This window comes from Cryptotermes secundus, unplaced genomic scaffold, assembly GCF_002891405.2.
Source record: "Cryptotermes secundus unplaced genomic scaffold, Csec_1.0 scaffold407, whole genome shotgun sequence".
NCBI classification, from domain to species: Eukaryota; Metazoa; Arthropoda; class Insecta; order Blattodea; family Kalotermitidae; genus Cryptotermes; species Cryptotermes secundus.
Genome location: NW_019741981.1, coordinates 5,601,765 through 5,624,474, shown reverse-complemented (window position 1 = coordinate 5,624,474; position 22,710 = coordinate 5,601,765). Strand labels below are relative to the sequence as shown.

At 39.6% G+C, this 22,710-nt stretch overlaps 2 protein-coding genes across 5 annotated transcripts in view; one reads left to right on the top strand and one right to left on the bottom strand.

Annotated features, from left to right (window-relative positions):
- LOC111872940 (E3 ubiquitin-protein ligase MSL2) overlaps window positions 1–6,849 on the top strand; it is a 19,949-nt gene extending 13,100 nt beyond the window's left edge. For 2 of the 3 annotated variants that reach the window (XM_023867243.2, XM_023867242.2), the window contains 2 exons: window positions 4,828–5,085; window positions 5,690–6,849. In XM_023867243.2, coding sequence (XP_023723011.1) covers window positions 4,828–5,085; window positions 5,690–6,001 — 570 coding nt within the window. In that variant the 3' untranslated portion in view covers window positions 6,002–6,849. Of the gene's footprint in view, window positions 1–4,827; window positions 5,154–5,689 lie in introns of all 3 variants that reach the window. The other variant, XM_023867244.2, reaches the window with a different exon arrangement.
- An 11,919-nt stretch (window positions 6,850–18,768) lies between these two features.
- On the bottom strand, window positions 18,769–22,649 carry LOC111872958 (zinc finger protein 778). 2 transcript variants are annotated; one of them, XM_023867284.2, is made up of 3 exons: window positions 22,568–22,649; window positions 21,249–21,392; window positions 18,769–20,511 (listed from the first exon to the last, which is right to left on the bottom strand). In XM_023867284.2, exons 1-3 carry the CDS (start codon window positions 22,628–22,630, stop codon window positions 19,702–19,704), a joined length of 1,017 nt encoding a protein of 338 aa, XP_023723052.1. In that variant the 5' UTR covers window positions 22,631–22,649; the 3' UTR covers window positions 18,769–19,701. The 2 variants fall into 2 exon arrangements, with proteins under 2 accessions (XP_023723052.1, XP_023723051.1); XM_023867283.2 differs by lacking the exon at window positions 22,568–22,649 and adding an exon at window positions 22,054–22,528.
- Window positions 22,650–22,710: the final 61 nt, after the last annotated feature.

Below are 22,710 nucleotides of genomic sequence, written 5' to 3'. Positions count from 1 at the left end.
ACTGCTCCTTTTGGTCCACTCTCCCTAACCCCCCCCCTGCCTACTTCGTATATAAAGCAGCGCCTTTCACTTCCTAATCATTACAGCTACTGCTCTCTGCATTCACAAGCCATTCACCTGCTCTGAAGATGGAGGCGATACGTTCCTCCGAAACGTCAGTCAAAACGAAGAATACACAGCGCCAAAACCAAGAAGACGACTGTTTCATTCTTGTCCGTCACACTAACAATATTACAAATTATAAAACAGTTCCATCCAGTGTGACTATTGAAGCCCTTACTACTTCACCTCTTAGCACCCCAACATGTTTCGGTCCCTATAGACCATCATCAGAGAGAACATCAATACTTTTAGAAACTACTATTACATTGGGTGTTTTGATTTTTAAAATACATAAATATACTCGTACAGTATTTGTAATATATACTTTATACAAAGTCCAAATTTCTTACAACTACAGCAACTGTCCTTGATGCATTAAAGTTTTTTAAAAACTTTTTGTTATTTAAGTTAAAATTCTTTAACCGAATTGGTTTGTGTCCCTTGTCCTTTCGTTTTTCTCAACGGGGCCAAACTTGTGCCGTCAAGAAAAACGAAATCTAGGAAATGTCTGGTTCCAACAGGATGGTGCCACGGCCCACACAGCCCGAGCTTTGATGACAGTTTTGAGGGCAAAGTTCGCCGGATGGCTCATCTTGCTTCAAGGTGACATCCCGTGGGCAGCGCACTCACCTGATCTAACACCCTGTAATTTTTTTTTATGGGGATACCTCAAGGCAGAGGTTTTTAAACACCGCCCCACACACCTGCTTCAGCTGAAGAATGTTATTCAGCAGGAAGTAGCCCAAATTCCGGTGCACATGTTGGAACATGCAGAGGAGAATTTCAGAAAACGGTTGCATCAGTGCACAGAGAACGGTGGCCACTACCTTCAAGATATTTTGTTTAAAACTACATGATTTAAAACTTTGAAGTATGTTCTTCCATTAGCTAAACATAAATTTTGTCTATCAGCAGTAATTTTTCTTTTATTTGCCTTCAAAAAAGTAAGTTTCTATGCGCCACCCTGTAGTTTCTAAAAGTATTGATGTTCCCTCTGATGATGGTCTATAGGGACCAAAACATGTTGGCTTGCTAAGAGGTGAAGTAGTAAGGGCTTCAACAGTCACACTGGATGGAATTGTTTTATCATTTGTAATAATAATAATATTTTCTTAGATTAACATTGCTCTGCTTGCTAACTGTAACAGCCACCGTTTGTTGCAGTTGCTTATCACTCAGTCTTCTTAGCATTGTCTCAAATAATTTGAACAGTTTTAGATTTTCTGTAGTATCATGGTGATATGAATGTATGTTCAGTAGCAAATAATGAAAATTGTTTTGAATGTGTTAAGTAAAAATCCAGAAAAAGGTGTAAGTTGAATTGATAGTGAAACAGCTGGAGCTACAAGAATTTCAAGGACCTATGGGATAGAAAATATAGCATCGGTGCAAACAATGTTACCGATATGCTATATGTTCCAGGTCGCTATGTTACTACTGAGGTTCACGGTAAGATGGGAAAAACATATTTCAAAATGTGTTTTAACTGTTAGCTGTAATGTATCTCAGCCTCACACATTATTCCCCTTCTAAATAGACCAATGAACTAACTTAAAGAAATCGAAAGGTAATCTTTTTTTTTTAATGGTGTTACTGCTTTGGCCCTGATGTTCATTATTGCAGATATAAATCTAGGGTAATGAGGTTGGTCTAGAAGTAGAGACAGAGAAAACTAAGTATATGTTACTGTCTCATCACCAAAATGCAGGGCAAAATCATGACATAAAGAAAGGAAACAGATGTTTTGAAAATGTGGCATAGTTCAGATATTTGGGAACAATGATAACAGATCGAAATACCATTCAGTCCAGAACCTTTTGTCTTCTTGTCTGTTGTCCAAAAACATAAAAATTAGAATATACAAAACTATAATTTTGCCTGTGGTTCTGTATGGGTGTGAAACTTGGTCTCTGACATTAAGGGAGGAACATAGACTGAGGGTGTTGAGGATATTTGGACCAAAGAGAGATGAAGTGACAGGAGGTTGGAAGAAACTGCATAATGAGGAGCTTCATAACTTGTACTCTTCCCCAAGTATAATTAGAATGATCAAGTCAAGGAGGATGAGGTGGGCAGATCATGTAGCACAAAGGGGGGGAAACAAGGAATGTGTATAGGGTATTGGTGGGAAAGCCAGAAGGAAAGAGACCACAGGGAAGACGAGTGCGTAGGTTGGTGGACAATATTAAAATGGATCTTAGAGAGATAGGATGGGATGTTATGGATTGGATAGATCTGGCTCAGGATAGGGACCAGTGGAGGGCTCTTGTGAACACGGTGATGAACCTTCGGGTTCCATAAAATGCTGGGAAATTCTTGAGTAGCTGCAGAATTAGCAGCTCCTCAAGAAGGTCTCAGCTCCATGAGTAAGTAAGTAAGTCAGTAAAAGTGATAGCATATGGGTTGAATGGCTGCAGTTCTCTTCCTGGTGGCGATGGAATTTTTTCTTTACTACCATGTCCAGAATCACTCCTGAGGACCACAAAGTCTTAATTTCTAATGATTAATGGTTGTTTATCCATGAGAGCATGGAGCTGACCTCTCACTTCGAACAAATACCAAGATGTAGGATGTTAGCTTTATCTACGTACCCCTTTGTGGTATGGTGAGTAGACAGGGAAGCATCTGTATTTTAATCTCATTTCATACGTCTTCTAGAATGAATTTACTCTGCATATCATATTTGGACAGCATGTGTGTTACAGTATACTTTACTTTTTTGTTGTTTCATATGGTTTAATTTTAGTAACAAATAAGACTTACATCAGATTTTAGGATGATACTTTACTGGTTGGGTAGACCTTACAGCACTGAATGGCAGAATGAAGAATGATGATTTCAGAAGACTATGGAAGGAGATAGTCTTGGCTAATATTGTAGGATACTGTCCCAGCATCTACCTTGAGGAGCTGCAGCTAAGATGTAGACCCAAGACCTCAAAAATAAAAAGCAGGGGCATCATTGTAACTCATGTAATGCACAGTGACATCACCATACATTACGGGATGCTGAAACAAAACTAAATGTGATGTGTGCGACACGAAGAGCCTGTAAATGAACAAAAATTGCATAACTCAACTGGCAATGCATAGACCTGCACAAATATTATATCCACTGGTAGATGTTCACAAGATATTCTGTGCTGAATAATTACTTTGATGATGTAATTAATCCATGTCACCTGAGGATGATGTATAATTTTGGCACAGAAATGTGGCTAAATGAAACTGTGTCTATACACACACACTATTTATTGATAATATAATGTAGCATATGAGTCTGTAGGAAAAGAATGAAATATAAGTTGGATTTAGTGGGGGTACAGAAGGTCAGGTGGGACAAGGGTGACAATAAATGAGCTGACAGTTCTTTTGTGGAAGAAGAGATGATTTTCATCACTTATGTCCAGGCCTTTATGCGCATAAGAGAATCAGATCGGCTGTTAAGATGGTAAAGTCTCTTAGCGATGTGTTGTAGGTAATACTTAGAGAACATTTGTGTGATGTTACGGATGTGGATATCTTAAATGAGGATACAAGTGATAATACAAAGGAATTGGTGCATGTGTCTGATCAGTATTTTGTTCGGAGATTTCAGTGCATAAGTGGCGAGCGAGACATATTTGTAAGTGGAAGTAACTAGAATGCAGAAAATGATATTTGGGGGTATTTCATAATTTGTATGCTTCACTTAATATTATTAGGAACATTAAATCAAGGAAGATGTGATTGGGTGGGTCTATCAGCATGCATGGAAAAGATAAATGCATACAAAATATCTGTTGGAAAACCTACTGAATAAGATCTCTTGAGAACTTGGAATAGATGGGATGATATTAGAATGTATTAACAGAGAAAAGGGGCATGGGTGTGTGCTTTTTATTCAGTTTGTCATGATAAGATGGGGTTTTGTGAAGATAGTAATGAACCTTTGAATTCCATAAAAGCTGCAATTTCTTGATCTCTGAAGTCGTCCAATTTAAGCTAGTGCTTAAATTGGAATATTAAGAGCAAGACTTGGTGTAAGCAGCTTATAAACAACTGACACTTATATTCCTGTGGCACGTAATAGTGGTGCCATAGTGTCAGTTGTTTAGTGAAGCAAAAATATATACATATATTATGAGTAAAGGATGCCACTTAGCGTCTGAAATATTACACTGTGCAGCTGTGGTCTAGCGAGTTCTCAAGAATCATTGAGAATATCGCTGGACCAGCGGCTTCGAAGATATAATTTGAAGAAGGGTATTGGAGGATTTAAATTTGTAATACCCGCCTTCCTTTTGAATGATCAAATCAGAAGCAGTGATGGAATATATCTGCGAGGGTGGGAGAATTAATGTCCCAAAACTCAACGATATATTCCGAACTTCTAAAAGAGTTCTCGTTCAGTCATTCTTACGGATAGACGTGTTTCTGCATATAATATATTAAACCAGTGAGCAATTGTAATGTGTGTAGGTGTAATATTATTATCCTTTGTCTCATAATCCAAGACCTGTATAACGACCCCGAGGAAGACTTTCATTGCCACCGGAACCCAATCAACATCAGAAACTAAAGGGCGTAAGAGCGGTAGCATCTCTGAGCACCTCTGATCAACTCTTCAAGGGAAACTCTGCACCATTACTGTAATGGAGTATGGAATACATCCCTGTAAAATTGTTACTAAATGGGTCACATGCTGATCCCTTTTCCTTATGAGTACTTTTGTTGTATCTTCCAGGTTAATGTGGGGAATTTCAAGAAGCCACCACAGCGTACAAGTTCCGGTAAGGGCACTGCTGGTGGAGGTTCAGGGTACAAGGGTAGCGGTGCTGCTACAGGAACCAAGCGGAAAGGTTGTCGATGTGGCAATGCAACAGCAACACCAGGAAAGCTGACATGCTGCGGGCAACGGTGTCCTTGTTATGTGGAGAGCAAAGCATGTGTGGAGTGTCGCTGCAGAGGCTGTCGTAACCCGCATAGACCGGGTGGTCATAAGGTGCCGTTTCCATGTTGTCATAGTACTTACGAACTATGAGCATGATCTCTCATTATCCACACAGACTGGTAGGTTGTAAGACACCTTTAGCAGGTTACATAATAATTGTTTACAACTATATGCAGGAGGTAGTGGTTGTAAAGCACTGTTTTCATAATCTGCATACAACATGAGGTGGTATTTGCATGTTACATAATTTATGTCAAAAATCAGTCAAGTTCTTAGCACTCTTGCTTCATATTCAGGAGGTCCTGAGTTAAAATTTCAGCTTGAAGATTGGCTATCAGGGCTGAGGTCTTTTTTGTGGTTTTGTTTAGTCCCTCTAGACAGATGCCAGGATAGTACTTCAAGTTAGACCATGAGCACTACCTTCCATGTCCTTTCCATTTCATTAATACTCATGTCATTTGGTGCAAACAGCATTATTAAATAAATTATAAATAAATTTTTACAAATGAGATGTGGGGCTGAATCTGCCAAGTGTTGGTGTCACATGAGGGAATAATTGTATGTTGTGTTATTATTTACAAGCTATTTTCTGAGACTCCTACAAACCTTATATTTATTTATTCAGTAATATGACTGCAGTTGCTCTTGTGAACAGGTGCGACCCGTTATTCCTGAACTGCAGAACTTCCAACTCCATCTGGCTTCAAGTCCTGTTGTGGGTTCACCCACATTGGCAACTCCATGTAACACTACAGAGTCAAGTCTCACAACTATAGATTCACAACAGTGCTTGACAGTTGATTCTACTGATCTCTCTGCCAATACAGTGCAAGTACTAGGAGTGTATACGACACAGTTACACACCGTGTCTTCAGCACTTCCAGCTGCTTTACTCGTTGGAGACGATAACCTACCCTCTATTGAGAGCTCTGGTGATGAGACCAGTGATGTTGACATAGACATTTGACAATATCATCAACAGATGGCACCACAAGGGGATTGAAGAAGGGCTTCTGAACCATCTTGGAAGACTGGCACTTCTTATCTCATAATAAGGTGCTGGGAATAGACTTATCAGTGTTTTTAAGATGAAAATAAATTCCAAGGAGAGCCATCCATTAGTTCAGCTGTGCTGAGTATGGAACTTCTCAAGTCAAACTGCTCATTATTTTAGAAGTGTAACATATGAAATGCTGTAGACTTTTACTTCATTTCAGTGCAATGATTATATTCTAGCAACTCAATGGATGTTTTTGTATATAACTGCATTTCTGTACAATGATTATATGCTAGCAACTCAGTGGGTCTTTTTGTAACTACAAGACATGTTTTTAACCTGGCTTCAGGATTGTGTATGAGAAGTATGGCAGGATATAGTAGGGCAGTGGTTGCAGCTATATTATAGCTGTGAAGGAGGGTAATGCACTGTAACTAAGGCCCTGTAAAGTCCTTTACTCAGTTAATGGATGCAGCCAAATTGTGTGTGTTCTGCTGAGAATGGCCAGGGCTGAAAGCGTGGAATGTACCAGTGTGCCAGATGCAATTTGAAATACAGTAGCATGACTAATAGTTGAAACTAGAGTCTAGGTTAATATATTTGAGAGTGAAAATGATCATAAGACACTTTCAAAATGGAAATGTGCAGTAAGCACATATGTGAAGCATATTTTATATTTTTAAGTTCACTGTATCTGGATATAAGAAACGGGCCATTAAAGAAGATTTTGATTTTTTATATAAAGAGGCACATGTGCTCCTGAATTTACAGTGTTAGTGTTTCTGATGCCATAATAATCATGTCACTTGTAACAGTAACACTTTTTTGTGCCTGTTTATTTGTTTAGAACATCCCATTGTTGTCACGTGTAATAAATTTCAGCTAAATCACAATTTGACATTTGAGATCCTCACAGTGGGAACTATAAAGATTACTTTTGGGATGTAAGCCATGTAGTCTCATACATATTGTCACATGTTTCGATTACTTCCATGGAAACGCTAGAACAGACCGTTGCATAGGAAGTAACAATAGTGGTATTGTAATTCTAACAGTGAGCCGTTACGTAGAGAATGCCGAATCTCCCCGGAGATGAGTCTCCATGGTTATAACGAGGGTTCATTGCATAGCAGCGGCTGAGATTATAAAAAGGGGTTGAAGGCATTTGCCAAGTCAGTTGGAATCTAGACGCCATATGATATAGAAGAAGACAGGAAGAATACAGTCTTCAGAAGGCCACCACCAAAAGTAGTCTAGTATTGGCCGAGATATAGTGGAAGCAGTAATTGTGATACTGCAAGTGATAATAATTGTAAAGCGTGTGAGTGCAGAAGTGAAGTCCAATAAAGATTTGCTAAATCCGAGACCCACATGAAGTTATTTGTTGCGTGACATACCAAACACGTGACAACTGGTGTCAGAAGTGGGATCAGTTCAGATCAGTACAGGTTAATCGGATCAGTTCGAATTCTGAGGGGAATTTGGAAGAGTTATTAGACTAATGCTACACGAGCTAGAATGGACTCACAGCAGATGATGGAACTCCTGCTGAAAGAGATGAAGGTCATGCAAGAAAAGGGGGAGGCAGACAGAAAAGCCGCCCAAGAAGATTTGCTGTCCCAGGATGGATGCAGATAGAAAAACCGGCCACAAAGAGCTACTAGCCAAACTGGGGGACGACAGACAGGCCAATATGAAAGCATGGCGAGAAGAGATGGCCGTAATGAGAGACAAAAGGGTGAATGATAACCACAATGAGATGGCCTGCCAAGAGACGGAGGCACGTCAAGAAGAGAGAAAGCCGACCTCATTGGACAGGAAACCTGAGGCAGCAGAATGACAAGAGGTCCCCAAAGAAGACACCGATGTAATGCTGATTGGAGAACCGAGGAGGAAAAGGTGTAGGGACCAAAAACTGGCTGTGGAGCACCGCCACGAGAAACCGAAAAATTCAGCACGGGAAGATTGTAAACCCCAGAAGAAATTGGCCATCGCCCACAGAAGGACAACACACTGTGCGAAAGTGGCATGGAAAACACCAATAGACGGGGAAGATGTCCCATCATGCAACAGTGGCACGACGCAAGAGAGAGGTGTCGACCCCCTCCAAAACGAAAAAAGGGAAACAGCCCACATGGGAGGAACCGGTAATGTAGAAGTACCGGCCTCCCCCGCAAGGTTGAATGAAGAATGAATGTGAGGTGACAGAATCGACAAATACTCGACTATGGGAATGCTCGGGATGAGCACCACTGAAGAAAGGGGTGGATGCGGTAGAATGTACAGCGCATAAAGACTCGAGAAGAACAGCAAGACTGAATGCAAATGTTGCCAGCAGAACACTGCGGAAATGGAGGAGAGGAAGAACCTTTAGAAGGGAGCAATGTCACATGTTTGGATTACTTTTGTAAACATTCTCAGACTGAAGGGAACTTAACATCAGCTCCAGACAGTGGCAAGAGCTATTATTACAGTCATAAAATTTTAACTTTAGGAAGGACGACATATTTTAACTGTAAACAATGAGGTAGGTGTACATTAAGATCTGGTCAGCGAAGAAACCTGGAACCCTCTAAAATGTTTATTCTCCTATATTACATCAAGACAGGAAGTACTGTACTTAAGCCTCTCAGGTGCTAAATTATTTTTAAACATCAGTTCTCATTTCATCAGTCATATAATTTACAACTGTTCCTCAAAAATATGCTCAGACGGTGCCTCTCAAGTTCTTGTACAAAGGTTAATATACAACATAAAAATTCCTATGGAATAATATGACCATTATTCTGTGAAGGCTTTAAATGAGTTCATCTTTCATTAGCAGTCATAACCACTTAAATGGAATAAGGTGAACAGTTCTAAGAAGAAATTTGTTTAAGTATTTTACACTACAATAACGCATCTTCATTGGATCTATTTTATCACAGGAGTCGATATGTTAGGGGCCCTTCCCAGAGATTGTAGCACTGTGAAATACAGCTGAATGCATCACACTTTTGCGCCCTGATGCCATAACATCAATTCAAAGCAGAGTTATCTGAATGCAGACATCCTCTGAAGTACTCCAGCTTGATCTGACGGGAACTTTTCTTGGAATGCGCTACGAGCCAACACGATGTACCAATCTACAGGATCCCCATGGTCTCTGGCAGTAGCTCGTATAGTATGCAAGGTCCTGATGACTAATAACACAGATCTTGGCATGGAACGAAAACCTTCCATAACCTTATCAAACCTACTGCATGCCATTTCTGTTATGTACATAATGTCTTCTTCAGTTAATCTTGTCTTAAATTTCATACTGACATTCAAAGGTCTCTGTGTCAAAATTTCAACGAGTGGGCAATAATCTTCCACACCTAATTCACTTGCATGAGTCTTCATGTCGAAATGATTATTCATAATAATTGCTTTCCACAGATGAAAGAGGGCTTTGCACATGGAGGGCCGTAGATACACATACAATCCATGGTCCAACAAAACACGCTTTGCTTTCTCATCTGCATCCTCCCTAACAAGCACATTCCCAGGATGTGGATTTGCATGTACAAATCTTGTGTGGAATATCTGTTCAGCAAATGCTCGGAACAACTTTCTGTCAATTTCAGCCAATGAGAAACCCTGTCTCTTTAATGACTCAACATTGCTGATTTTAGTACCATGGATGAACTCTGTTGTCAGAACTCTCTTAGTAGTCAATTGCCATAGGACTTGCGGCACATAAATATGTGAGAAATTGTAGAGATGATAAGCACAAAGCTCTGCATTTGCGGCTTCATTAATATTATTGAGTTCATGTTTCAGAGTTTCTTGTACGCCCTCAAGAACCCATTCAAAATCAAAGTCTCAATGCAGCCATCCAACTATTTTGAGCAAGAATTTCATGGTCAAAATAACACCAGTAAAGTGATCTTGGAGATCGATATACTGGACCTTCACAGCTACTTCCCTCCCATCTTTGATTTTAGCATGTTACACCTGTGCTACGCTGGTAGTAGCAATGGGCTCCTCATCAAAACTTTCAAAGATTTCTAATTGGGGCACACCAAATTCCTCAAGAAATAACTCCTTCAATTCAGTCTTGTTCCGTGTCAAACACTTATCTTGAAGTGTTTTTAATGTTTCCACATACTTATTTGGTAAAATGTGATTGTGACATGAGTTCTTCATTCAGCCTTATGTATAGATCACCATTCCTGAGACAGGTGTCTAGAATCCTGTCAGCTGCACGCTGGTGTAACAGATGAACAGCGTCCTCATACTCTTTATTTCCCTCTTCCAGACCTATTCTCAAAGAGCTGAAAAAACCGCCGATGCCACTCAGAGTGACTTGGAGCTTTCTCTTCTCATGATTTGTCGGCTGGTAATAGCATGCTCCTGTTACGCCTGTCGCAAACGCCAGTGTACCATAATTCACATATGTAAGACAATTTTTTGGTGACTGGCTGGAAAGATGTTTTATATCTGTGTGCAAATACTTTACTCTGGGAAGTCTTCTCCTGAATGCAGTGAAACATGAATTCAGTACCAATTTGGACATAGTGCAATAATTCTTTATCCCATGCAATCTTCAATTCTAGCCTGCAATGCGGAATGAATGTGACCGACATGTCCTGGACCATAGAAGTGCTCAGTGCAAGCACTCTAGAAGAAGGTGGCGGATGGAAGGAAGGCAAAACACCGAAGGAAAGGCGGAGGTAACACACGGAAGATGAACACCTTAGGACACGAAACCAAGGAAGTACCGTTAGGCTGTTCAGGTTCGAACAACCTTTAGAAGGGAGCAATGTAACGTGTTTGGAGTAGGTACTTCCATGGTAGTGCAATAACAGTGAGACGTTGCGCCCGTTACATGACGTGACTGTCGAATTCATAGCAATGAATTGTTGAGTAACAACGGATGAGACGAGACACGTTACCAGTGTAATCTATAGGGAGCGTTCCCGAAGCAACGGATTGCAGAACACGTGAGATTGAACCTTGGCAAGGGGTGTCCTCTATTGAGTCCGCGTGTGCCTTGTATAAAGGGTCTGGCCCTTGGACGGAAGATTAGAATATTGGAGTAATGAGAACGTGACAACTTGTGATAGCTGCCGCTAGAGGCAGTTGAAATCCAACCACGGCGAAGGATAGTTGAGACGTCACATTGGAGTATTGGGCCAGAAGTCAAGTGATACTGCAAGCGATAATAATTGTAAGGTGTGTACGTGGGGCAATCCAAAAGTTTCCGAAATTTGAATTTTTCGCACGAATGGTTAATGAGTACATCAAAATACCGCTAGGTGTCCCCTCACACATCCTTGAATCAGTGTGGCAAGTGGCATCGAGTTGAGTGGTTGGGTTTATTGTCGGTGAACATATTTCCATTGTTGTGTTTCCGTGAGTTTGTGATTTTGCGATGGCTGACCTGAGAGAGCAGTGTGTGTGTGTATAAAGTTTTGTTTCAAACTTGGGAAAACTGCTGCAGAAACGCACCAAATGTTGAAGCAAGCTTTTTGTGAAAACAGTTTAGGGCAGACACAAACTTACAACTGGTATAAGCGTTTTAAAAATGGCCGAATATTGACTGATGATGATGATCGTTCGGGACGGCCATCAACGGGCAAAACACCAGAAAATGTCGCGAAAGTTAGGGATCTGATTCTGCAAGATCGTAGACTGACCATCCAAGACCTCTGTAACACCTTGGGTCTAAGTTATGGTACATGTCAACGAATTTTGTCAGAGGAACTGAACATGAGGATTGCGGCGAAGTTTGTGCCATGACTGCTGCAAAATGAACAGAAGCGGCATTGCTTGGGAGTCTGCAGAGAACTTCAGCAACAGCTTCAAGGGATCCAAACTTTCTTTCGAAGGTTGTCACTGGTGACGAACGTTGGGTTTATGGCTACGACCCTGAAAGCAAGCAGCACAATGGAAGAGCCCTTCTTCACCTCGGCCAAAAAAAACTCGACAAGTCAAGAGCAACATTAAGTCCATGTTGATCTGTGTTTTTGATATTGATGGGATTGTTCATAAGGAGTTTGTCCCTCCTGGTCAGACAGTCAATAAAGAATTCAATCGCGATCTTCTAAGGCGTTTGAGGGAGAACACGAGGAGAAAACGTCCTATGAAGTGGCGCATGAACGACTGGGTACTCCACCATGACAACGCATGACCGCATACGGCTTACATTGTGCAGGAATTTTTCGCTAGTTTTTTAGTTAGTTATTTAGAGAGGGTGGGTTTCCCCATGCACCGCGACCAGTTTGATCTATTGTGCTTCCCTCTATGATATTCTACCAGTCTCTATACCCTACCGATAAATGGTGCATACCATCAGTCCTGCCGAGCAAGCAAGTTCGGCCACTTGCTTAGCGGTGTCTATAATGCTTCCCCCATCTATCAGAGGCCTTAGAGACTATTGTTGGGCGGGAAACGTCCTGGAATTTGGCTCAGTGATCCCCTTTGGGGATATGAGGTTCTTTTACGTGCCATAAAGTTACGACACGGGACACACAGCTTAAAGTCCCTCCCGGAGGACTTGTTCCCTGAATTTTTCCGCCCTTAAAAATTCGACGACCTCCGCTGGGTATTTGAACCCGCGTACCACAAGTCATGAGGTGGGAACATTACCTCTAGACTACAGAGGCCGCTAATTTTTGGCTAAAAACAAGATGGCAGTTGTTCCCCACCCACCATAGTCACCAGACTTAGCTCCATGCGACTTCTTTCTCTTCCCCAAGATGAAAATCAAGTTGAAGGGGCAAAGATTTGATATAGTTGAGGAAATTCAAGCAGAACCGCAGATGGTACTAAACACCCTAACAAAGAAAGACTTCCAGGATGCATTTGAAAAGTGGCAGAAACGCTCGGATCGGTGTATGCGCTCCCAAGGGGGACTACTTTGAAGGTGATGGTGCAGAATAAGATCTAGGTAAGATGTAATAGTTTTTAGTAATATATTTCGCGAACTTTTGGATTGCACCAGGTAAGTGTGTGTGTCCAATAAAGATTCGCTAAATCCGAGACCCACGTGAAGTTATTTGTCACGTGACATTATTTTCAAATGTATTTCAGAAGAATCCGCTGCTTGCATCTTCAGGATAGAAGAGACACTCTTCTTCCCTTAAGATGGAGGTAACAAGTTCCTCAAAAACTTGGATAAATATCTACCAGACTATATGGTATACACCCAAGAAATCAGTAATCTTCCCCACTTATTGTACAGAAGACATCAAATTTGAACATTAAGCTGAGTGAACCCTTCAGAGAAGGTGAATTAATACTAAGATTAGTGACTTTTAATAATTAAAATGGAACCTTAAACAAGACTAAGAGCTTTAATAGCTGGGGCTCGCAGCCAGCAGATTCTAATTTTTTTTTTTTTTTTTTTTNTTTTTTTTTTTTTGGGGGGGGGGGGGGTTGATAATATTTGAATAAAAATGAGTTGCCAAATTCTGTAGTGCCACTTTTTATAGTGTTGGAGTAGTTATTTCTGATAATGTTTATAATTTCCTAAAATAAAACAAAATATTGTGTATAAAAACACCAGCACTTACATTTCTGGAGTTTTCCTTTCCACATTTTAATGCAACTCAAATTTGTGTTTACAGATGTATGGTAAATAAAAAACATGGGTCTGTATTCAGGCAGACTTTACAATTCATCAACAGTTACAATTTTGGGGGGTCAATCTTAGTTCTTGTTTAAGCTCTTGCAACACCACAGGACTGATCCTGTGGCAGGACAGTCATCGGCATGTTGATGTTGAAAGCAAGATGTCTGACTGGCTTGTGATGTGGGTGTATTAAGGATGAGCTCCCTTGGACTGATTTCCAACAATTCTGAACTGAAGTCAGGAAAATTTTCAGTGATCTATTATTCTATCACAGAATGGTAAGATTATGTAGCAAGTCTCTGCATGTGAAACATTTCACTGTCACACAGGTAGCTGTCAGTATGTGTGTTTGTATGAGTGTTTATATCTGTTGGGTATGTGTTGTTTGAAAATAATTTCTCCCTCTAAAATTTTTCATAGGCATTATCTTTATAAAAAAATCTAATTTCCTGTCTGTCTTGGTTTTTCTCAGTCTTATCTAGTTTAATGATATAGAAATCTCAATATATGAAGAAATCATTCTGCTTGTGTAAAATTGAGTATCAAAATGTCCACGAGTGGACCTGTAATTTTTAAATATATCCCTGATATCATGTTACATTTGTATTAGACCCCCAAAACATATCTTCAGTAGTCACATGAGGAAGCCATGGGTAAAACCCATCACTATTAAGAGTATAATAGCTTCAGTACATTGAGACCTACAGTAAAAGGATAAATACCATCAGAATTCCAAGGTTGTTTTGATTCTGGCCAAACTTAATTTTGGCTTCTGCTCACACTACTTTCATCTCATGCTGCTTCTGTGTCATTAAACACACTTTCATTGTATGATGAGATTGCTTCTTCAGATTCCTGTTTCGCATACATGGTGTGTCCAGGATTCGTTATGACTCAATTTTTTAAATTTTGCCCTGCAATGCCATCTGTTGGTGAGGTGTGGCATTAAGATTCTTGAAGTCTCAGCTGTGGCTGTCTATAATTTCAAAGCGCACGCGTCACTGCATCATGTGTTCTGACCTTGAATGTAATAGTACTGTTCTAACGCTCATCAGAAAATGGCGGTTGAACAGAAAGCCAACGTCAAATTTTGTTTGAAGTTAGGCAAAACAGCCGGAGAAGCATACGAAATGATGAAAATTGTGCATGGTAGTGATTGTTTGAGTTGCTCAAACATTTTTCAATGGTATGCTGTATTTTGTGACGGCAGGGAGTACATTGAAGACACTCCACATGCATCAAAGCTGAGAACAAGTCACACTGAAGAAAATGTGAAAAAAGTGACCGAAATCCTTGCATCAGACAGATGTGTTTCTGCAAGACCCATCGAGGAGCTTTTGGGAATACCAGAAAATACTGTGCATCAAATTATGACCAAGGATTTGGGCAAACAGAAGGTCTGTGTGTGGTTTGTACCGCACACGCTATCAGGCGATGAAAAGCATGCCAGAATGGAACACTGCGAAGACATGTTATGGTCAGCCCAAAGTGATTCAAAATTTACAAAATTGATTGTTACTGGTGACGAGATATGGTGTTTTTAATATGAGCCTTTCACAAAGCAGCAGAGTGCAGCATGGTTGAGCCCAAAGAAGGCAAAACCAAAGAAAGTGCACATACAAAAGAGTCGAGTAAAGACACTGCTAACAGTTTTCTTCGATTCCAAAGGAATTTCTGCCAGAGGGTCAAACAGTGAATTCTGATTATTATCTCGGAGTCCTCAATTGTTTGTGGGCGACAGTTCCTCGAATTTGACATGAATATCGAAAGCAAGGTTCCTGGCCAATCCTCCACAACGATACCCCACCCCACAAATCGAAAATCGTGTGTGCTCTTTTGGTCAGAAAAGGAATCACAGTCCTTGATCATCCTCTGTATTCACCAGATTTGCCTCCAGCAGGTTTCTGGTTGTTCCCAAAAGTTAAGTTGGCAATGAAAGGAGACCATCACAACACCATCCAGGACATCCAAAGTGAATGTACTGCAGTTTTAAATGCGATTCCACAAAAAAGTACAGTGACTGTTTTTGAAAACTTTTCAATCGATTCCAGCTATGTATTGATTCAGAAGGAGACTATTTTGAATAAAAAGAGTGAAATTTAAAATAATTCACATCTTGTATTTTTAATGAACACAGTCCTACCAGATCCTGGACACACTGTGTATCTTTTATTGTCCAGAATTTGCACCATGACAGGGAGATTCTTGTGACAGCAGTGCTAATTTCACTGTTGTCTGCCAGCATAAGATCAATTCAGTATACCTAACATGATTAGGCAATTCAGTGTCTGTCTGCACCCCCAACTCCTGAACTCAACAGCAAATGTCTGAGAAAACATTTCTTTAGGCCACTTTCACACTAACATAATACTTCTAGGAGAACAGTTACTGTTCAGTTCCTCTAATGGTACTGTATATCCCCTTACCCAATAACCCCCCACAGAAGTGAGAAACTTCTGTTATTCCACTTTTCTACTAGCATAATGCTAGTTACAGTGTGTTCAGAATTTTGTATGGTGGTCTCATCCCAATCCTCTTCCACAAGCACCAAGTTTTTTTCATCTTCATTTAGACACTGCTCTCTAAGAGCTGACAAGACCTTGAACAAGTACAAATGGTATATTGACAGTAAGATCACTTGAATAAGATGTAACAACCACATCCTTTCAGGCTAAGAATAGCCCTCCTAATAATACTGTTTATGAATAACTCATATGAGGAAAGTGTAACACGATGAAAATTAGAGTTACAGCAGCTGTATGCTGACTAAATAAAGAGGCATTCTAATGACACTAATGCAGTAGAGGGCCAACTGAACTGCAGGCCAAGTATTGCAATGAAGACACATTAAAAGGTAATTCCCACTGTGCTCCAGCATTTGCCTGTAGAAAGTAAGGGGAAAAGAAATCTCTCTTGTTAGAATAGCCACCTTTGGTGGGAATTGAATTTGGATATGAAGTAGTATGTTGCTTTTCTTGTCACCATATAGTCTATACTACTGGGTCAATTAAGGAAGAAATTACTTCTTATTTTTCCTTCTTTTCATTTAAGTACAATGGACTTGAGAGGTAACTGTATGCAAATAATTTGTAAATGAACAGTACTGTGGCATGTCTGCTGAAAGCCAGAACTGTAAAGCCAGCAGAGAAAGCTGTTGCTAGGGAACAGCTCTGCAAGCACATTTCTACAGCACCAAAATCGCTTGATTGCCACAGCATACATGCACACAATAGTAGAAAGCTGTTGGAAGCGGTGTTTCTGTACAGTCCACCATAGTGGCTGTGACACTGGATCAAAAGGTTTGGAGGCAGACAGTGGCACTATACAGACAAGGCAGAAATGAGTGCTAGCCAGCATGGGAGCAACACCTAGTGAAGACACAGCAGACTGAGAAGACTTAGTGCATGCTATAATGATTTGCTAAGTACGCAGTTCCATGGAACTGTTAGAGTTCATTGTAGTTAAAGTTTCAAGAGTCCAATAAATCCAATTACCAATCTAAACCTCATGTCTAGTCACAAAACACGTGACAGTACTAATTTGAGCCTTAAATGTGGGAAGAGCTGTGAAGATCTTCCGCTACTTGGAAATCACCCATATAAGAGCTACAGGAATACTGTCTTTAGGACTTCAAAATGGGTTCATTAAGACCAGGGCGACCAAATTTGAGACAAATTTCTAAAGCAGTCCTTAATATGTAATTATTGAACTTATGATTACATTACTTCATATTTGAGGGACTAACTCAATATAGCATATGAACTTCATAATAATGACATTTAGGTAGAAGTGGAAATTCTGTACATGAAGAATGAGTTGTGACAGAATAACTTTAATTATAGACCACAGGGAAGAGAAATACGGGTACTTCCAATTCTGTGCAGATTCAGAACATGCTATTTCATTTAAATGCTCTCAATTAATTTAGACCAACTGAAGGTAATAGCACTTGTTTTAATGCAGAACTGCTTGCTGGCCATTGAGAGAGGTGGGGAAAATGGCAAGTAGCAGATTGTGTGGATGGCAGAGGAGGAATGTGAGGAGAGAAGGGAAAATTTGGCCTAGCCACAGGATCTCCTTTGTGCATCTATTACTCTCACCCTTTGAAGGAATATGGAAATCTTCAATACACTTGATCCTTGACCTAAGAACAAGTTCTGTTCCAAAGCCCTTTCTGAAAGGCAAGTCATTCTTAAGTCAAAATATAGTTTTCCGTATAAGAAATAATGTGATTATCAGTAATCAGCTAGCTAAGTTTACGAACAAAGCGAATTTGCTATCAGAAAGTTTCCTGACTGTTACCGTAGTAACTGCCTTGGTGAAAGAAGATGAAAAGGAAGGCCAAGGTCACACTTCCGCAAGCCTATTGCATCAGTCTGCCACATGACAGCACCGTGAACACACAATGCTTTTACACAAGTACTTTTTGGACTTCATGTTTCGTTTTGTCTGCAATAGATGGCAAAATCGAGCAACATGTCTGCATCAACTTTTGCATGAAGCTTGGTAAATCTACTACCGAAACCCTTGAAATGCTTTGTGAGGCTTTTGGAGAATGTTCTTTTAGCTGGACAGCAGTTTTTGAATGACATTCACGTTTCAAGGTTGGTCAAATGTCAGCTGAAGATTGCAAACGTTCAGGGTGGTGTACTGTAAAGAAGCAACAAATAATCACTCCAATATTTATTCAACATACATAAATCAAATTTGCATATAAGCAAAATATTAAATCCCTTCTTTCAGTTGACATCTGAAGAAAGACTCTGAGTACAGAATAATTAGCAAAGGACTCTGGTCTCCTAGTTCCCCAAATCTTATTGTGATTTTTATCGCTGGGTGAGCCTGATGGGAAAAGTGCAAATAACCTTCACACCACCAAAAGTTAACTTGAAAGAGATAATACATGTAATTGTTCAGTTTCTGAGGATGAACTTCAGAATGTATTGCAGGACTTATTTATGCAGTGTGAAGCAAGTTTGGAAGCAGGTCACTTCCTGTAGTTCTTGTAATATACAAGGTCTGACAATAAAATTTGTGAACTCACCGTGGACAGAAACCTCAATATGGTTTGACGACATTGGCATATCAGCATTTCACAGCTGTGTTGTTGATCTATGGCAGTCTCTTTCTGAGTTACATCTATTATTGTATGTGTTTTGGTGTGCTGTCACAAGAATGTTGGGAAGAACATTAAATTTCTTGTTAAACTTGGAGAGTGGAAGCAAAATCATAGAGATATTAATGCAAGTTTACAGGATAATGCTATGAAAAAAACAGCACACATGGGTGGACTTACAGCATATACTTCTTAATACTACCATGTGTAGGTGTGACTATAGACGTAGTTTTGCATTGGATGATTGGATTTATTGCACCTTGTACATTCATCCAACTCTGGACTACAGGAAATTACAGCACTATTGCTATTTTCACACATTTTTAACAGTTAACCACTGAACATGCACTAGGGTTAGTCTTCACTAACCATAACCTGGCAATGGATTTATAACAGTCTCACTATGTCTTCAAATATCATATGAAGTCTTCTTTGTCCTGCCTAATTCCCTTTCTTGACCTTATATGGTGACTGCCAATTCCAAAGACTCAACTCCAATTCCTCTGCCCCCACGCTCATATCCTGGCAGGCTGGCATCTCAGAACGCTACTAGACTCGCCTACTGTTCTGCACATCTGTGGTAATTTGTTCAGTGGGTTGTCATCTAGCAATGAGTATACACGTCACAATATAACTACTAAATGCTACAAAGTAATGGTCATTAGTCCTTCATATGCACTTGTGCAGAGAGCCATGGATTCATCAGCTATCCTGGCTGAAATTTCATGATTCTTCTCAGTCCCCCCAAGCAAATGCTCAGATAGTATATTCAAATAAGACATGGCCGCATGCTTCTATGTCCTACCCTACTTCATTACCCCAAATGATTCTGCTGGTCGAGTGTACAACCTGTGCAGGTGATTAACTGCTGTCAAATATTCATAATGGAATGTGCCCATGGCTCCATAGTTCTGGAAGCCAATTTTCATCATTTAATAATACTTAATACTATGTCTACATGTTACCATTATTCCAGTCAATGATATGGCCAATTTCATGCCTTTTGAGCTGCATAATATTCAGGAATGTCTTTTTACACATTGAACATTTAATGTCAGAAGAATTTTCAGAATGCGTTCTCTCATGCTGTTTGAGAATATTTCCTCTTGTAAAATGTTTTTTGCACACTTTGCATACATACTGCCGTCCACTGTGCTTCTGGAGGTGTTGCCATAAACCAGAACGGCCAGCATATGACTGGAAGCATAACTGACATGTATACTGCTTTTTAGGATGCTGATTCATTTCAGAAGCCACTAACATGTTGCACAGTTTGTTGGCATAAATATTCTTGCTACTGAAACTATTCTTCAGTGTTCTCTTGTATTCTTTCATCTTGACTTTTACTTGTGGTTCCTTGTATGATGTTACTATATCTTTAAAAACAGATATTGCTGTACCCCAATTCCCATTTCTTTCTTCTTCAATAGGTGCATTTTTTGTACTAGGGATTTGCATGCTGTCACCAGTTACACTTACTCCAACCCTTCGTTCTCCTTCATTACATGTCCCATACTGATTTAAACCAACTGAAACTACAGCAGCCGATTCGCTGCAATCCCAGGCAGTATCATAAGCATAAGGCTGATTATCTACATTTTCCAACTTCACATTTGCTTGCTGGTTTGTGCTGTCAGTGACAAATGCTTGCTTGGAAGTAGAAAAACTGAAGGCAGTAACACAGTCATCATCCTTTTCATCAAAGTCATTGCAGTTGATCATGCTGTCACACCTGGAAGCCTCATCTTGAAATTCTGTTTTTATCTGCAAAGAATTACATTTAAGAGGTGGGCAGAAAATGTATCACATATGGGGAAAAGATATTCAAATAAAATTTTGCTCAGAAAATCTCAAAGAAATAAATTTGGTATAATTAATTCGCATTAAAAAATGCTGGGCAAATTATATGATGACCCTCTTGCTTTAACTGTGTTCCTCACAGGCAAAATAAATTCCTTTGATGCCAGTTTCATATCCTAGATTATTGTTTAATTCTTAAAATTGATGTAGTTAATTTTTCTAAACTGATGCTTTTCCACCTTCAATGGTTTTATCCAGATATTTATTTAGACACAGTAAAGAATAACAGTAAATGGAGAATTTCATGGAGGTAGGCCTAGGCCAAATGAGGGCTGTAGCACCAATGAAAAAAAAAAGAATAACATGTGAAATAGTTAAGGCAGTCACATTCACAAAGTGTAAGAATTTACTGGTGAGTCTTATAAATACAGACATATTAAGTTAACAGTGCACAAGAAAAAAGTAACTGTCCATATATAGCTGAACTTATGCCTGTGTATGTCACTTATGACTGTGCTTTTGAATCATATGTTCAGTAATTCTTATTTAGTAACATAAATTAACCCTCAATAACTTAAGACTGTTACTGGAAAATGTTAGCTGATTATATATATTTTAATATCTTTGTTGATTCCTGTAAGTACCTAACATAAGAATTCTGAGGCTTTATTCAGTGTTTGCTGCCTCTGAGTCCTGCTTACCTCAGTTTTTAACTCTATGTTATTTAGGTACTTTCGGAGAGTAGCATCAGAATTTTCACACTGTGTTTTAAATTTGTATGAACAGTTCAGCTGATATATGCACTGTGCACATATAAGCACTGGCAAACCATCATCAGTTAACACCTGAAACAAAAATAGAGCTTATACAGCATCTATTTTTAATTTTGGATTAAATTATGCTGTCTAGTTTAAAATATTAATATAAAAATACTATTTTTCTCAGCCTTTTGCCTTATTTAGGAAAGAGATGTTGGAATGTTTATACCAGACAAAAGAGTTGGCTCTTTCTTCCCAAAGATCTGACAACCATCTGAAAGGAATACCAAAGGTACAGAACACACACACACACACACATCAATGTTTCCTATAGTGAAGAATGGTTTAAACCTAACAGATATAATTCAATCTATGTAACATGTTTCTGCATCCCAATTTTATTTATGATTACTAGACTTACGAAAGCTATATATCCCCAACTAATGCCATTAGGCTAATTGTTGAATAGTTTCTAAACACAGATAACATTTTAAGTCTCTCAAATGAAGTAGAACACATAAGAATTAAAGGGCAACTGTAACCTACATCATACTAATGAATGATCTATCTATTGTAATGGTAAAATGTTCATTATAACTTTGTATTTCTCCAGAAGTTTCTTCCTACTTGCACTTCATATGTGCAACTACAAAGAACACCTCACTATAACAAAATTCATACTCAAAAGAAACCCGAATAAAATGTGATGTAATTAGCACCGGTTTCTGCGTACGAATCTTAACCTAACCTTCAGTGACAGGCAATACAGTATTCTCTCAGGTATTATTCCACCTGTGTCATCTGTGAATATAGGCGACATTGCACCATCACGGCTCATGCAAAGGCGACACATTTTATTAAAATTTAATTTTCCATTACTGCATCGGATCATTTTGTTCATAACCACGCTTAAAACAATACACCTTCCATATTCGCAAGCGTCCAGAGCGTTCAGACGGTTCAGACAGACGATTCCGCTGTATGTTCTTTCATCGCTGTGTGAACCCCTAATTCTACATCTGTGGACATGTAGGACTTGAGGGCCTTAAGTCGATGGATATGAAGGGATCTGTCTACTGGGACATAACCCCATGTCGCCTCAATTTTCAGGTTTAAAGACTAAGCGAAGCAAGAAATTAGCATGAAACAGGCAGCAAGGAAACTCTGCTTGAGGCATATTCCTCCGAAACGTCGGTTGACATGGCGTCATATCCCTGGAGATAGAACTGCTTATCCGAGGACCTGCCCACATTTCATTCTACCTTGCTGCCTTCTAATTGTTCTAATTGAACCCTAATACTGACATGATTGAACCTACAGAACATTTTTCTGGTCCCCGAACCTAGAACTACAAGTGCGACGTTCACGGCAGAACGGCTGTCTGTGCTGTCAGATATTCTCTTTG

Bases quoted from the DNA above. Each gene is read 5' to 3' on its own strand.
- LOC111872958 (XM_023867283.2), bottom strand. From the start codon at position 22,206: ATGAACAAAATGATCCGATGCAGTAATGGAAAATTAAATTTTAATAAA. The intron at 21,393-22,053 runs GTTAGGTTAAGA...TTTTTGTTTCAG, and splicing joins TGTATTGCCTGTCACTGAAG to GTGTTAACTGATGATGGTTT. The intron at 20,512-21,248 runs GTAAGCAGGACT...AATTCTTTGCAG, and splicing joins ACATAGAGTTAAAAACTGAG to ATAAAAACAGAATTTCAAGA.